The sequence below is a fragment of the Oncorhynchus nerka genome, linkage group LG27 (assembly GCF_034236695.1).
Source record: "Oncorhynchus nerka isolate Pitt River linkage group LG27, Oner_Uvic_2.0, whole genome shotgun sequence".
NCBI classification, from domain to species: domain Eukaryota; kingdom Metazoa; phylum Chordata; class Actinopteri; order Salmoniformes; family Salmonidae; genus Oncorhynchus; species Oncorhynchus nerka.
Window position 1 is genome coordinate 1921204 of NC_088422.1, and position 16448 is coordinate 1937651.

Here is a 16448-nt window from a genome sequence, read left to right on the forward strand (position 1 = left end):
ACCTCGGCTGCAGTGAAGGAGAGACCGCATGTTTTCGTTGCAGGCCGTGTCAGTGGCACTGTATTGTCCTCAAAGCGGGCAAAAAGTTATTTAGTCTGCCTGGGAGCAAGACATCCTGGTCCGTGACTGGGCTGGGTTTCTTCTTGTAGTCCGTGATTGACTGTAGACCCTGCCACATGCCTCTTGTGTCTGAGCCGTTGAATTGAGATTCTACTTTGTCTCTGTACTGACGCTTAGCTTGTTTAATAGCCTTGCGGAGGGAATAGCTGCACTGTTTGTATTCGGTCATGTTGCCAGACACCTTGCCCTGATTAAAAGCAGTGGTTCGCGCTTTCAGTTTCACGCGAATGCTGCCATCAATCCACGGTTTCTGGTTAGGGAATGTTTTTATCGTTGCTATGGGAACGACATCTTCAACGCACGTTCTAATGAACTCGCACACCGAATCAGCGTATTCGTCAATATTTTTATCTGACGCAATACGAAACATGTCCCAGTCCACGTGATGCAAGCAGTCTTGGAGTGTGGAGTCAGCTTGGTCTGACCAGCGTTGGACAGACCTCAGCGTGTCCCAGCCTCATAGGGGCCACTACAGGAAGGCTATATGGATGTCCCAGTCCAGTCTCATAGGGGCCACTACAGGAAGGCTATATGGATGTCCCAGTCTCATAGGGGCCACTACAGGAAGGCTATATGGATGTCCCAGTCCAGCCTCATAGGGGCCACTACAGGAAGGCTATATGGATGTCCCAGTCCAGTCTCATAGGGGCCACTACAGGAAGGCTATATGGATGTCCCAGTCTCATAGGGGCCACTACAGGAAGGCTATATGGATGTCCCAGTCCAGCCTCATAGGGGCCACTACAGGAAGGCTATATGGATGTCCCAGTCTCATAGGGGCCACTACAGGAAGGCTATATGGATGTCCCAGCCTCATAGGGGCCACTACAGGAAGGCTATATGGATGTCCTCATAGGGGCCACTACAGGAAGGCTATATGGATGTTCCAGCCTCATAGGGGCCACTACAGGAAGGCTATATGGATGTCCCAGTCTCATAGGGGCCACTACAGGAAGGCTATATGGATGTCCCAGTCTCATAGGGGCCACTACAGGAAGGCTATATGAATGTCCCAGTCCAGCCTCATAGGGGCCACTACAGGAAGACTATATGGATGTCCCAGCCTCATAGGGGCCACTACAGGAAGGCTATATGGATGCCCCAGCCTCATAGGGGCCACTACAGGAAGGCTATATGGATGCCCCATCCTCATAGGGGCCACTACAGGAAGGCTATATGGATGTCCCAGTCTCATAGGGGCCACTACAGGAAGGCTATATGGATGTCCCAGTCTCATAGGGGCCACTACAGGAAGGCTATATGGATGTCCCAGCCTCATAGGGGCCACTACAGGAAGGCTATATGGATGTCCCAGTCTCATAGGGGCCACTACAGGAAGGCTATATGGATGTCCCAGTCTCATAGGGGCCACTACAGGAAGGCTATATGGATGCCCCAGCCTCATAGGGACCACTACAGGAAGGCTATATGGATGTCCCAGTCTCATAGGGGCCACTACAGGAAGGCTATATGGATGCCCCAGCCTCATAGGGGCCACTACAGGAAGGCTATATGGATGTCCCAGTCTCATAGGGGCCACTACAGGAAGGCTATATGGATGCCCCAGCCTCATAGGGGCCACTACAGGAAGGCTATATGGATGTCCCAGTCTCATAGGGGCCACTACAGGAAGGCTATATGGATGTCCCAGTCTCATAGGGGCCACTACAGGAAGGCTATATGGATGCCCCAGCCTCATAGGGGCCACTACAGGAAGGCTATATGGATGTCCTCAGAGGGTCCTTTGATGTCCTTTGAGACGACTGTACAACCATTAAGATTAATTGTCAGATTCAACAGAAGATCTCTTTGTTTCTTGGGACCTAGAACAAGCATCTCTGTTTTGTCCGAGTTTAAAAGTAGAAAGTTTGCAGCCATCCACTTCCTTATGTCTGAAACACATGCTTCTAGCGATGGCAATTTTGGGGCTTCACCATGTTTCATTGAAATGTACAGCTGTGTGTCATCCGCATAGCAGTGAAAGTTAACATTATGTTTTCGAATGACATCCCCAAGAGGTAAAATATATAGTGAAAACAATAGTGGTCCTAAAACGGAACCTTGAGGAACACCGAAATTTACAGTTGATTTGTCAGAGGACAAACCATTCACAGAGACAAACTGATATCTTTCCGACAGATAAGATCTAAACCAGGCCAGAACTTGTCCGTGTAGACCAATTTGGGTTTCCAATCTCTCCAAAAGAATGTGGTGATCGATGGTATCAAAAGCAGCACTAAGGTCTAGGAGCACGAGGACAGATGCAGAGCCTCGGTCTGATGCCATTAACCTCTTAGTCCGCCCCATCCCGCATGCGGTATCGTTACTACAGCCTCAAGCTCATTAGCATAACGCAACATTAGCGATTTTAAAAATCGCAAATGAAACGAAATAAATATGCCTGTTCTCAAGCTTATCCTTTTCTTAACAATCCTGTCGTCTCAGATTTTCAAAATATGCTTTAGAACCAGAGAAAATCACTAATTTGTGTAAGAGTGGTGATAGCTAGCTTAGCGTTAGCATTAGCATTTAGCACGCAACATATTCACAAAAACCAGCCAAGGAATCAAATAAAATAATTTACCTTTGAAGAACTTCAGATGTTTCAATGAGGAGACTCTCAGTTACATAGCAGATGTCCAGTTTTTCCTGAAAGATTCTTGTGTAGGACACATCGTTCCCTTTTGTTACTATGCATATGGCTAGCGAAACTAACCGAAAATTCAGTCACCTACATGTCGAACTTTTTTCCGAATTAACTCCATAATATTGACTGAAACATGGAAAACGTTGTTTGAATCAATCCTGAAGGTGGTTTGTCATATTTCTCTCCATTGAAAGCACCGTCCTTGTAGCCTGGTTTGTTCTGAGATTTGAATGGAAAAATACCGGGACCTGACTTTTGCGCACCAATTGCCACGCAGCCACCTAGCGGGACACCTGGTAAATGTAGTCTCTTATGGTCAATCTTCCAATGATATGCCTACAAATACGTCACAATGCTGCAGAGACCTTGGGGAAACAAGAGAAAGAGTCCGTTGATTCCTGTCGCATTCACAGCCATATAAGGCGATCATGGAAAACGTAGCCTCAGAAATCCTGTGCATTTCCTGGTCGGTCATACATCTTGGTTTTGCCCGAAACATTTGTTCTAAGGGACTCACAGTGAAAATCTTTGCATTTCTGGAAACGTAAGACTGTCTTCTTTCCAAAGCTATCAATTCCAAGCATATTCGAGCATCTTTTCGTGACAAAATATTGCGCTTAAAACGGGCACGTCTTTTTATCCAAAAATGAAATACTGCCCCTATAGGACTAACAGGTTAAAAGGTAATTTACCACCTTCACAAGTGCCGTCTCAGTGCTATGATGGGGTCTAAAACCAGACTGAAGCATTTCGTATATATTGTTTGTCTTCAGGAAGGCAGTGAGTTGCTGCGCAACAGCCTTTTCTAAAAAATTTGAGAGGAATGGAAGATTCGATATAGGCCGATAGTTTTTTATATTTTCTGGGTCAAGGTTTGGCTTTTTCAAGAGAGGCTTTATTACTGCCACTTTTAGTGAGTTTGGTACACATCCGGTGGATAGAGAGCCGTTTATTATGTTCAACATAGGAGGGCCAAGCACAGGAAGCAGCTCTTTCAGTAGTTTAGTTGGAATAGGGTCCAGTATGTAGCTTGAAATTTAAAGAGGAGTCCGTAATTTGCTTTCTAATAATCATGATCTTTTCCTCAAAGAAGTTCATGAATTTATCACTGCTGAAGTGAAAGCCATCCTCTCGGATTGTTCTTATTTTCCTCAATTAAGTTGGAAAAATAGGATGATCGAGCAGCAGTAAGGGCTCTTCGGTACTGAACGGTACCGTCTTTCCAAGCTAGTCAGAAGACTTCCAGTTTGGTGTGGCGCCATTTCCGTTCCAATTTTCTGGAAGCTTGCTTCAGAGCTTGGGTATTTTCTCTGTACCAGGGAGCTAGTTTCTTATGAGAAATGTTTTTAGTTTTTAGGGGTGCAACTGCATCTAGGGTATTGCGCAAGGTTAAATTGAATTCCTCAGTTAAAAGGTGGTTAACTGATTTTTGTCCTCTGGCGTCCTTGGGTAGACAGAGGGAATTTGGAAGGACATCAAGGAATCTTTGTGTTGTTCCTTGGTTGGGGTCTGAGTAGATTATTTGTTGCAATTGCAAACGTAATAAAATGGTGGTCCGATAGTCCAGGATTATGAGGAAAAACATTAAGATCCACAACATTTATTCCATGGGACAAAACTAGGTCCAGAGTATGACTGTGACAGTGAGTAGGTCCAGAGACATGTTGGACAAAACCCACTGAGTCGATGATGGCTCCGAAAGCCTTTTGGAGTGGGTCTGTGGACTTTTCCATGTGAATATTAAAGTCACCAAGGATTAGAATATTATCTGCTATGAATACAAGGTCCGATAGCAATACAGGGAACTCAGAGAGGAACGCTGTATACGGCCCAGGAGGCCTGTAAACAGTAGCTATAAAAAGTGATTGAGTTGGCTGCATAGATTTCATGACTAGAAGCTCAAAAGACGAAAACGTCTTCTTTTTTTTTTGTAAATTGAAATTTGCTATCATAAATGTTAGCAACACCTCCGCCTTTGTAGGATGCACAGGGAATATGGTCACTAGTGTAACCAGGAGGAGAGGCCTCAATATGGTCACTAGTGTAGCCAGGAGGTGAGGCCTCATTTAACACAGGGAATATGGTCACTTAGTGTAGCCAGGAGGAGAGGCCTCAATATGGTCACTAGTGTAGCCAGGAGGTGAGGCCTCATTTAACACAGGGAATATGGTCACTAGTGTAACCAGGAGGTGAGGCCTCAGTTAACACAGGGAATATGGTCACTAGTGTAGCCAGGAGGAGAGGCCTCATTTAACACAGGGGATATGGTCACTAGTGTAACCAGGAGGTGAGGCCTCATTTAACACAGGGGATATGGTCACTAGTGTAACCAGGAGGAGAGGCCTCATTTAACACAGGGGATATGGTCACTAGAGTAACCAGGAGGAGAGGCCTCATTTAACACAGGGGATATGGTCACTAGAGTAACCAGGAGGAGAGGCCTCAATATGGTCACTAGAGTAACCAGGAGGAGAGGCCTCATTATGGTCACTAGTGTAACCAGGAGGAGAGGCCTCATTTAACACAGCGGATATGGTCACTAGTGTAACCAGGAGGTGAGGCCTCATTTAACACAGCGGATATGGTCACTAGTGTAACCAGGAGGAGAGGCCTCATTTAACACAGGGGATATGGTCACTAGTGTAACCAGGAGGTGAGGCCTCATTTAACACAGTAAATTCATCAGGCTTAAGCCATGTTTCAGTCAGGCCAATCACATCAAGATTATGATCAGTGATTAGTTCATTGACTATAACTGCCTTGGAAGTAAGGGATCTAACATTAAGTAGCCCTATTTTGAGATGTGAGGTATCATGATCTCTTTCAATAATGACAGGAATGGAGGAGGTCTTTATCCTAGTGAGATTGCTAAGGTGAACACCGCCATGTTTAGTTTTGCCCAACCTAGGTCGAGGCACAGACACAGTCTCAATGGTGATAGCTGAGCTGACTACACTGACTGTGCATTTTGATTTTTGGTGTTTCTTTCAAAAGTTCTTGCGCCAAGTCAATGTTCGATAGCCGAACTCTACACCCCTTCCTCTGTAATTGGTCAACGGTACAACTCCTAGGAGTGGGAACTACGGACGGGATTCTTTGAATTTAGTTTTTGTTGTCATTCAACGAGAGACAACTAGTTTTCATGCACATTTTTTACCTGGAGAAATACTGCAGCAAACATTTTAGTTAAGATTTAAAAACACCACGGCTAAGACTTCCTGAGCAAAAACATCAACATTTATTACAGATTATGAGTTTATAATGGCTATGTTGTTGCTAATGGGACAAACAGCAACATTTATTACAGATTATGAGTTTATAATGGCTATGTTGTTGCTAATGGGACAAACAGCAATATTGCTGGCGGTTTTTCTCTCAAAATGTTCAAGCAATGGTCTTTTAAATGAAGGGAGCATGCCAAGCACAGATGTTGACTTCGCATCACAGAGTGCTGCTAGAAGCAAACCAAACCTAGTATGTGGTTAGCTTCACTCCCTCTCCCCACTGTGTTTACAGAGGAGGGACCGATACATTCTAACAAACGCAAGCAGATGACCGTTGTTCAAAATGCTATTTGTAAGACAAATATACAGTTTTCAAAGCAACTACTGTTGATCTAGTTACAGAGAGGAGAGTCACAGCTCTCTGTGAGTACATATAGTGCATTTAGATAGTGTTCAGACCCCTTGACTTTTTCCACATTTTGTTATGTTACAGCCTTATTCTAAAATGGATTCAATTATTATTTCCCCCCTCTCATCAATCTGCACACAATACCCCATAATGACAAAGACACATACATTACCGATCAAAAGTTTTAGAACACCTACTTTATCTTTGGTTTAACTGTTTCCTACATGGTAAAATAATAGTGAAGACATCACATATGGAATATATGGAATCACATATGGAATATATGGAATCACATATGGAATATATGGAATCACATATGGAATCACATATGGAATCACATATGGAATCACATATGGAATATATGGAATATATGGAATCACATATGGAATATATGGAATCACATATGGAATATATGGAATCACATATGGAATCACATATGGAATATATGGAATATATGGAATCACATATGGAATATATGGAATCACATATGGAATATATGGAATCACATATGGAATCACATATAGAATATATGGAATATATGGAATCACATATGGAATATATGGAATCACATATGGAATATATGGAATCACATATGGAATCACATATAGAATATATGGAATATATGGAATCACATATGGAATATATGGAATCACATATGGAATATATGGAATCACATATGGAATCACATATGGAATATATGGAATCACATATGGAATATATGGAATCACATATGGAATATATGGAATCACATATGGAATCACATATGGAATCACATATGGAATATATGGAATATATGGAATCACATATGGAATATATGGAATATATGGAATCACATATGGAATCACATATGGAATTACATATGGAATATATGGAATATATGGAATCACATATGGAATATATGGAATCACATATGGAATATATGGAATCACATATGGAATCACATATGGAATCACATATGGAATATATGGAATCACATATGGAATCACATATGGAATATATGGAATCACATATGGAATATATGGAATCACATATGGAATATATGGAATCACATATGGAATCACATATGGAATATATGGAATCACATATGGAATATATGGAATCACATATGGAATCATGGAATAACCAAAAAAAGTGTTAAACTAATCTAAATATATTTTATATTTGAGATTCTTCAAATAGCCATCCTTTGCCTTGATGACAGCTTTGCACACTCTTGGCATTCTCTCAACCAGCTTCACGGGGTAGTCACCTAGGAATGCATGTCAATTAACAGGTGTGCCTTCTTAAAAGTACATTAAAAGTACATTTGTGGAATTTCTTTCCTTCTTTAATGCGTTTGAGCCAATCAGTTGTGTTGTGACAAGGTAGGGGTGGTATCCAGAAGATAGCCCTATTTGGTAAAAGACCAAGTCCATATTATGGCAAGAACAGCTCAAATAAGCAAATGACAGTCCATCATTACTTTAAGACATGAAGGTCAGTTAATACAGAAAAATTCAGTACAGTTGCAAACCCATCAAGAGCTATGATGAAACTGTCTCTCATGAGGACTACGACAGGAATGGAAGACCCAGAGTCACCTCTTCTTCAGAGGATAAGTTCATTAGAGTTACCAGCCTCAGAAATTGCAGCCCAAATAAATGCTTCACAGAGTTCAAGTAACAGACACATCTCAACATCAACTGTACAGAGGAGACTGAGTGAATCAGGCCTTCATGGTCAAATTGCTGCAAAGAAACCACTACTAAAGGACACCAATAAGAAGAAGACTTGCTTGGGCCAAGATACACAAGCAATGGACATTAGACAGGTGGAAATTACTCCTTTGGTCTGCTAGTCTAAATGGGAGATTTTTGGTTCCAACTGTCGTGTCTTTGTGAGACGCAGAGGTGAACGGATGATCTCCACATGTGTATTTCCCACCGCGAAGCATGGAGGAGGAGGTGTTATGGTGTGGGGGTGCTTTGCTGTTGACACTGTCTGTTATTTATTTAGAATTCAAGGCACACTTAATCAGCATGGCTACCATGGCATTCTGTAGTGATACGTCATCCCATCTGGTTTGCGCTTAGTGGGACTATAATTTATTTGTCAACAGGACAGTGACCCAAAACACCTCCAGGCAGTGTAAGGGCTATTTGACCAGGAAGGAGAGTGATGGAGTGCTGCATCAGATGACCTGGCCTCCACAATCACCTGATCTCAACCAAATTGAGATGGTTTGTGATGAGTCGGACCGCAGAGTGAAGGAAAAGCAGCCAACAAGTGCTCAGCATATGTGGGAACTCCTTCAAGACTGTTGGAAAAGCATTCCAGGTGAAGCTGATTGAGAGAATGCCAAGAGTGAGCAAAGCTGTCATCAAGGCAAAGGGTGGCTTTTTGAAGAGTCTAAAATATAAAATATATTTTAATTTGTTTAACACTTTTTTTGGGTCACTACATGATTCCATATGTGTTATTTCATAGTTTTGAGGTGTTCACTATTATTCTAAAATGTAGAAAATAGTACAAATAAAGAAAAACACTTGAATGAGTAGGTGTTCTAAAACTTAGTAGTGGTAGTGTATATATATATTTGTATTAAAAACAAACCACCGATCCTGGCAACCCATCTTTACCCACACCTGGCAAACATCATTATGCACACCTGGCAAACATCATTATGCACACCTGGCAAACATCTTTACCCACACTTAGCAAACATCATTACCCACACCTAGCAAACATCTTTACCCACACCTGGCAAACATCTTTACCCACACCTAGCAAACATCTTTACCCACACCTAGCAAACATCATTACCCACACCTAGCAAACATCTTTACCCACACCTAGCAAACATCATTACCCACACCTAGCAAACATCTTTACCCACACCTGGCAAACATCTTTACCCACACCTAGCAAACATCTTTACCCACACCTAGCAAACATCTTTACCCACACCTGGCAAACATCTTTACCCACACCTAGCAAACATCTTTACCCACACCTAGCAAACATCTTTACCCACACCTAGCAAACATCATTACCCACACCTAGCAAACATCTTTACCCACACCTAGCAAACATCTTTACCCACACCTGGCAAACATCTTTACCCACACCTAGCAAACATCTTTACCCACACCTAGCAAACATCTTTACCCACACCTAGCAAACATCATTACCCACACCTAGCAAACATCTTTACCCACACTTAGCAAACATCTTTACCCACACCTAGCAAACATCATTACCCACACCTAGCAAACATCTTTACCCACACCTAGCAAACATCATTACGCACACTTGGCAAACATCATTACTCACACCTAGCAAACGTCATTACCCACACCTAGCAAACATCTTTACCCACACCTAGCAAACATCTTTACCCACACCTAGCAAACATCTTTACCCACACCTAGCAAACATCATTACCCACACCTCTGGGGAGCAGCGAGGAGAGAGTGATTCAGCAGGAGAGAGTGGAGCAGAGAGGAGAGAGTGGAGCAGCGAGGAGAGAGTGATTCAGCAGGAGAGAGTGGAGCAGAGAGGAGAGAGTGGAGCAGCGAGGAGACGGTGGAGCAGCGAGGAGAGAGTGATTCAGCAGGAGAGAGTGGAGCAGAGAGGAGAGAGTGGAGCAGAGAGGAAAGAGTGGAGCAGCGAGGAGAGAGTGGAGCAGCGAGGAGAGAGTGGAGCAGAGAGGAGAGAGTGGAGCAGCGAGGAGAGAGTGGAGAGAGTGGAGCAGCGAGGAGAGAGTGGAGAGAGTGGAGCAGCGAGGAGAGAGTGGAGCAGCGAGGATAGGGTGGAGTAGCGAGGAGAGAGTGGAGCAGCGAGGAGAGAGTGGAGCAGCGAGGAGAGAGTGGAGCAGCGAGGAGAGAGTGGAGCAGCGAGGATAGAGTGGAGCAGCGAGGAGAGAGTGGAGCAGCGAAAAGAGAGTGGAGAGAGTGGAGCAGCGAGGATAGAGTGGAGCAGCGAGGAGAGAGTGGAGAGAGTGGAGCAGCGAGTACAGAGTGGAGCAGCGAGAAGAGAGTGGAGCAGAGAGGAGAGGGTGGAGCTGCGAGGAGAGAGTGGAGCAGCGAGGAGAGAGTGGAGCAGCGAGGAGAGAGTGGAGCAGAGAGGAGAGAGTGGAGCAGAGAGGAGAGGGTGGAGCTGCGAGGAGAGAGTGGAGCAGCGAGGAGAGAGTGGAGCAGCGAGGAGAGAGTGGAGCAGCGAGGAGAGAGTGGAGCAGCGAGGAGACGGTGGAGCTGCGAGGAGAGAGTGGAGCAGCGAGGAGAGAGTGGAGAGAGTGGAGCAGCGAGGAGAGAGTGGAGCAGCGAGGAGAGAGTGGAGCAGCGAGGAGAGAGTGGAGCAGCGAGGATAGAGTGGAGAGAGTGGAGCAGAGAAGAGAGAGTGAAGAGAGTGGAGAGAGTGGAGCAGCGAGGAGAGAGTGGAGCAGCGAGGATAGAGTGGAGAGAGTGGAGCAGAGAAGAGAGAGTGAAGAGAGTGGAGAGAGTGGAGCAGCGAGGAGAGAGTGGAGCAGCGAGAAGAGAGTGGAGAGAGTGGAGCAGAGAAGAGAGAGTGAAGAGAGTGGAGAGAGTGGAGCAGCGAGTGGAGCAGCGAGAAGAGAGTGGAGCAGCGAGGAGAGAGTGGAGAGAGTGGAGCAGAGAAGAGAGAGTGAAGAGAGTGGAGAGAGTGGAGCAGCGAGGAGAGAGTGGAGCAGCGAGGAGAGAGTGGAGAGAGTGGAGAGAGTGGAGCAGCGAGGATAGAGTGGAGCAGAGTGGAGCAGAGAAGAGAGAGTGAAGAGAGTGGAGAGAGTGGAGCAGCGAGGATAGAGTGGAGCAGAGTGGAGCAGCGAGGAGAGAGTGGAGAGAGTGGAGCAGCGAGGACAAACTGACTGGAGGAGGAGGACTAGAGGCAATACGGTTTTGGCACCATGTGATTTTTCTTTCAGCGCAGAAATCCTTCAGGTTCAATGTTTCATGGTTTAAAAACACACACAGCTAGGCTCCCACTAGCACGCAGGTTAGCTATCTGAGCCTCTAGCGTTACAAAGCCCTCAGTATGTTCAGCCTACCCTGGAAAGAGGATGTTTTGGAGTATTTTGGCATACCATACAAGTAAGTCAGGACCATCTGTGCCTGGTTGTTCAGATCTCATTGACTGAATAAGAAACAATGGGAACCTGTGTTTAGAGACCTATAGTTTAATGTTACACAGGAACCACTATACAAATCAGAGAAAATGCATCTCATCCATCAAGAGTGAAACAGACATTTACTGAAGGTAGACTTCTGACACACTGACCGACAGAGAGTTGAAAAGTAAACCAAGTCAGTCAATTTCTGCATGAGATGGTGGTCAAGTCTGTCCAAGTGCTTATTGAATAGAGGGGCCATAGAGCCCACAGAGAGACAGAGAGAATCTACATGGTCAGAGTGGATTACATCTAGATGGTCAGAGTAGATTACATCTAGACGGTCAGAGTGGATTACATCTAGATGGTCAGAGTAGATTACATCTAGACGGTCAGAGTAGATTACATCTAGACGGTCAGAGTAGATTACATCTAGACGGTCAGAGTGGATTACATCTAGATGGTCAGAGTAGATTACATCTAGATGGTCAGAGTAGATTACATCTAGATGGTCAGAGTAGATTACATCTAGACGGTCAGAGTAGATTGGATGGTCAGAGTAGATTACATCTAGATGGTCAGAGTAGATTACATCTAGATGGTCAGAGTAGATTACATCTAGATGGTCAGAGTGGATTACATCTAGACGGTCAGAGTAGATTACATCTAGACGGTCAGAGTAGATTACATCTAGATGGTCAGAGTAGATTACATCTAGATGGTCAGAGTAGATTACATCTAGATGGTCAGAGTAGATTACATCTAGATGGTCAGAGTAGATTACATCTAGATGGTCAGAGTAGATTACATCTAGATGGTCAGAGTAGATTACATCTAGATGGTCAGAGTAGATTACATCTAGACGGTCAGAGTAGATTACATCTAGATGGTCAGAGTAGATTACATCTAGATGGTCAGAGTAGATTACATCTAGATGGTCAGAGTAGATTACATCTAGATGGTCAGAGTAGATTACATCTAGATGGTCAGAGTAGATTACATCTAGACGGTCAGAGTAGATTACATCTAGATGGTCAGAGTGGATTACATCTAGATGGTCAGAGTAGATTACATCTAGACGGTCAGAGAATATCCATAAATACATCCATCCCTAATATCAACAGTATATTAATGGTAATGGTAAAGTTTATGTGTCGGGGTCTAGGGTCAGTCTGTTATATCTGGAGTACTTCTCCTGTCTTATCCGGTGTCCTGTGTGAATTTAAGTACGCTCTCTCTAATTCTCTTTCTTTCTCTCTCTCGGGGGACTTGAGCCTTAGGACCATGCCCCAGGACTACCTGGCATGATGACTCCTTGCTGTCCTAAGTCCACCTGGTCGTGCTGCTGCTCCAGTTTCAACTGTTCTGCCTGCGGCTATGGAACTCTGACCTGTTCACCGGACGTGCTAAATGTCCCAGACCTGCTGTTTTCAACTCTCTAGAGACAGCAGGCGCGGTAGAGATACGCTCAATGATCAGCTATGAAAAGCCAACTGACATTTACTCCTGAAGTGCTGACCTGTTGCACCCTCGACAACCACTGTGGTTATTATTATTTGACCCTGCTGGTCATTTATGAACATTTGAACATCTTGGCCATGTTCTGTTATAATCACCACCCGGCACAGCCAGAAGAGGACTGGCCACCCCACATAGCCTGGTTCCTCTCTAGGTTTCTTCATAGGTTTTGACCTTTCTAGGGAGTTTTGCCTAGCCACCGTGCTTCTACACCTGCATTGCTTGCTGTTTGGTGGTTTTAGGCTGGGTTTCTGTACAGCACTTTGAGATATCAGCTGATGTAAGAAGGGCTATATTTGATTTGATATCCCATAAGTAACTGACTCGGGCTAACTTGATATCCCATAATATCACACACTTGGAAGCATCCATGTTAAAAAGTGATGTGTAAAATGTATTGTTTTAGCAGGCTAAGCTTTGTGATTTGGTTGCTGTTACTCAGTTCCACCTGTCATAGTGTAAACATTCTACAAGTCAAGATCTGTGCGATAATCTGCGGTGGTTTGAATCCTGGCCAAAGTTGAAAGTTCATTGGTTGACCCATTGTTAATGTTCTGTATTGTCGTCATGTCTGACAAGTGTACTTCTGAGCTAAAGGTAAACCCACACCCTCTTTCCTCTCCAGGTGTGTTTGTCCTCCTGGGCTTTCTAGCGTATCTCTGAGATGTAGAGAATGTTAGCGTGTGAGGAGACAGAACTTGTGGAATGTAGGGAGGGTTCTGCTTCCAATAGTTCCCTGCTACCAGGTGTGTGTGTGTGTGTGTGTGTGTGTGTGTGTGTGTGGGGGGTGTGTGTGTGTGTGTGTGTGTGTGTGTGGGGTGTGTGTGTGTGTGTGTGGGTGTGTGTGTGTGTGTGTGTGTGGGGTGTGTGTGTGTGTGTGTGTGTGAGTGTGGGGTGTGTGTGTGTGTGTGTGTGGGTGTGTGTGTGTGTGTGTGTGGGTGTGTGTGTGTGTGTGTGTGGGTGTGTGTGTGTGTGTGTGTTGGGTGTGTGTCCTATGTACACAGTGATCCTAAATAATGACCAATAAATTACAGATACAGCCATAGTGGTTCACCAACTCCTGCTTCCCTCATGGACAGACATTGGTTCTTCCAGACATCCCTGACGTGTTCAATTCAATTAGGATATTGGAAAACATTGAAGGAACACAACAAAGGAAAGGTTATTCTGCGTGAAGGGGAGAGTTGGTGCCCTGACAAGACACAACCACTGACACTGGACTTTGACCACAGAGTCTTTCTTTAGCTAAAAACCCGTGTCCCAACCCATCCACTGGCCTCTCACATCTAAGTTGTGGATCTTCAATACCAGACAAAAACATTTCCTTACCCTTCAAACCCTTACACTGCTAGCTCCAGCCCCCTCTAACCAACATGGGCATGTTACAGTTTTACAATAAGGGCATGTATTACAATAAGGGCATGTTACAGTTTTACAATAAGGGCATGTTACTGTATTACAATAAGGGCATGTTACTGTTTTACAATAAGGGCATGTTACTGTATTACAATAAGGGCATGTTACTGTATTACAATAAGGGCATGTTACTGTATTACAATAAGGGCATGTTACTGTATTACAATAAGGGCATGTTACTGTATTACAATAAGACATGTTACTGTATTACAATAAGGGCATGTTACTAAGGGCATGTTACTGTATTACAATAAGTGTTACTGTATTACAATAAGACATGTTACTGTATTACAATAAGGGCATGTTACTGTATTACAATAAGGGCATGTTACTGTATTACAATAAGGGCATGTTACTGTATTACAATAAGACATGTTACTGTATTACAATAAGGGCATGTTACTGTATTACAATAAGGGCATGTTACTGTATTACAATAAGGGCATGTTACTGTATTACAATAAGGACATGTTACGGTTTTACAGTAAGGGCATGTTACTGTATTACAATAAGGGCATGTTACTGTATTACAGTAAGACATGTTACTGTATTACAGTAAGGGCATGTTACTGTATTACAATAAGGGCATGTTACGGTTTTACAATAAGGGCATGTTACTGTATTACAGTAAGACATGTTACTGTATTACAATTAGACATGTTACTGTATTACAGTAAGACATGTTACTGTATTACAATAAGGGCATGTTACGGTTTTACAATAAGGGCATGTTACTGTATTACAATAAGGGCATGTTACTGTATTACAATAAGGGCATGTTACTGTATTACAGTAATACATGGACATGTTACTGTATTACAGTAAGACATGGACATGTTACTGTATTACAGTAAGACATGGACATGTTACTGTATTACAGTAAGACATGGACATGTTACTGTATTACAGTAAGACATAGGCTCACCTTAAATCAGTAGCTCTTGGCAGCAGCCTCTTCTTACCATTGAAGTATGGGTGAAAGTCCTCTGTCTTCAGTCTGTGGGAATAGTCGATATAGCCAGAGATCTCCTGTCCAAGAGCGTTACGGTCCCTTATGAAAACAATAGACTGGAGGACAGACAGGAGGAAACCGTGTGTAAATTATCCAATTAGGCCCAATATAACACAATAGATTTGGTCAGTCAGTTGTTAACAGGTTGTTGTTATTAACAGGTTGTTGTTGTTAACAGGTTGTTGTTAACAGGTAGTTGTTAACAGGTTGTTGTTAACAGGTTGTTGTTAACAGGTTGTTGTTGTTAACAGGTTGTTGTTAACAGGTTGTTGTTGTTAACAGGTTGTTGTTAACAGGTTGTTGTTGTTAACAGGTTGTTGTTAACAGGTTGTTGTTGTTAACAGGTTGTTGTTGTTAACAGGTAGTTGTTAACAGGTTGTTGTTAACAGGTTGTTGTTAACAGGTTGTTGTTAACAGGTTGTTGTTAACAGGTTGTTGTTAACAGGTTGTTGTTAACAGGTTGTTGTTGTTAACAGGTAGTTGTTAACAGGTTGTTGTTAACAGGTTGTTGTTGTTAACAGGTTGTTGTTAACAGGTTGTTGTTAACAGGTTGTTGTTGTTAACAGGTTGTTGTTAACAGGTTGTTGTTGTTAACAGGTTGTTGTTGTTAACAGGTTGTTGTTAACAGGTTGTTGTTAACAGGTTGTTGTTAACAGGTTGTTGTTAACAGGTTGTTGTTAACAGGTTGTTGTTAACAGGTTGTTGTTGTTAACAGGTTGTTGTTAACAGGTTGTTGTTAACAGGTTGTTTTTAACAGGTTGTTGTTGTTAACAGGTTGTTGTTAACAGGTTGTTGTTAACAGGTTGTTGTTGTTAACAGGTTGTTGTTAACAGGTTGTTGTTAACAGGTTGTTGTTGTTAACAGGTTGTTGTTAACAGGTTGTTGTTGTTAACAGGTTGTTGTTGTTAACAGGTTGTTGTTAACAGGTTGTTGTTGTTAACAGGTTGTTGTTAACAGATAGTTGTTAACAGGTTGTTGTTAACAGGTTGTTGTTGTTAACA

The 16448-nt window shown here is 43.3% G+C and overlaps 1 protein-coding gene across 1 annotated transcript in view; it reads right to left on the reverse strand.

Moving 5' to 3' along the window:
* Positions 1 to 16448, reverse strand: part of cfap299 (cilia and flagella associated protein 299) — a 300550-nt gene that overhangs the window by 42951 nt on the left and 241151 nt on the right. Inside the window, exon 4 of the mRNA XM_065011317.1 lies at positions 15361 to 15503. Within this exon, the coding sequence (XP_064867389.1) occupies positions 15361 to 15503 (143 nt within the window). The remainder of the gene's footprint in view (positions 1 to 15360; positions 15504 to 16448) is intronic.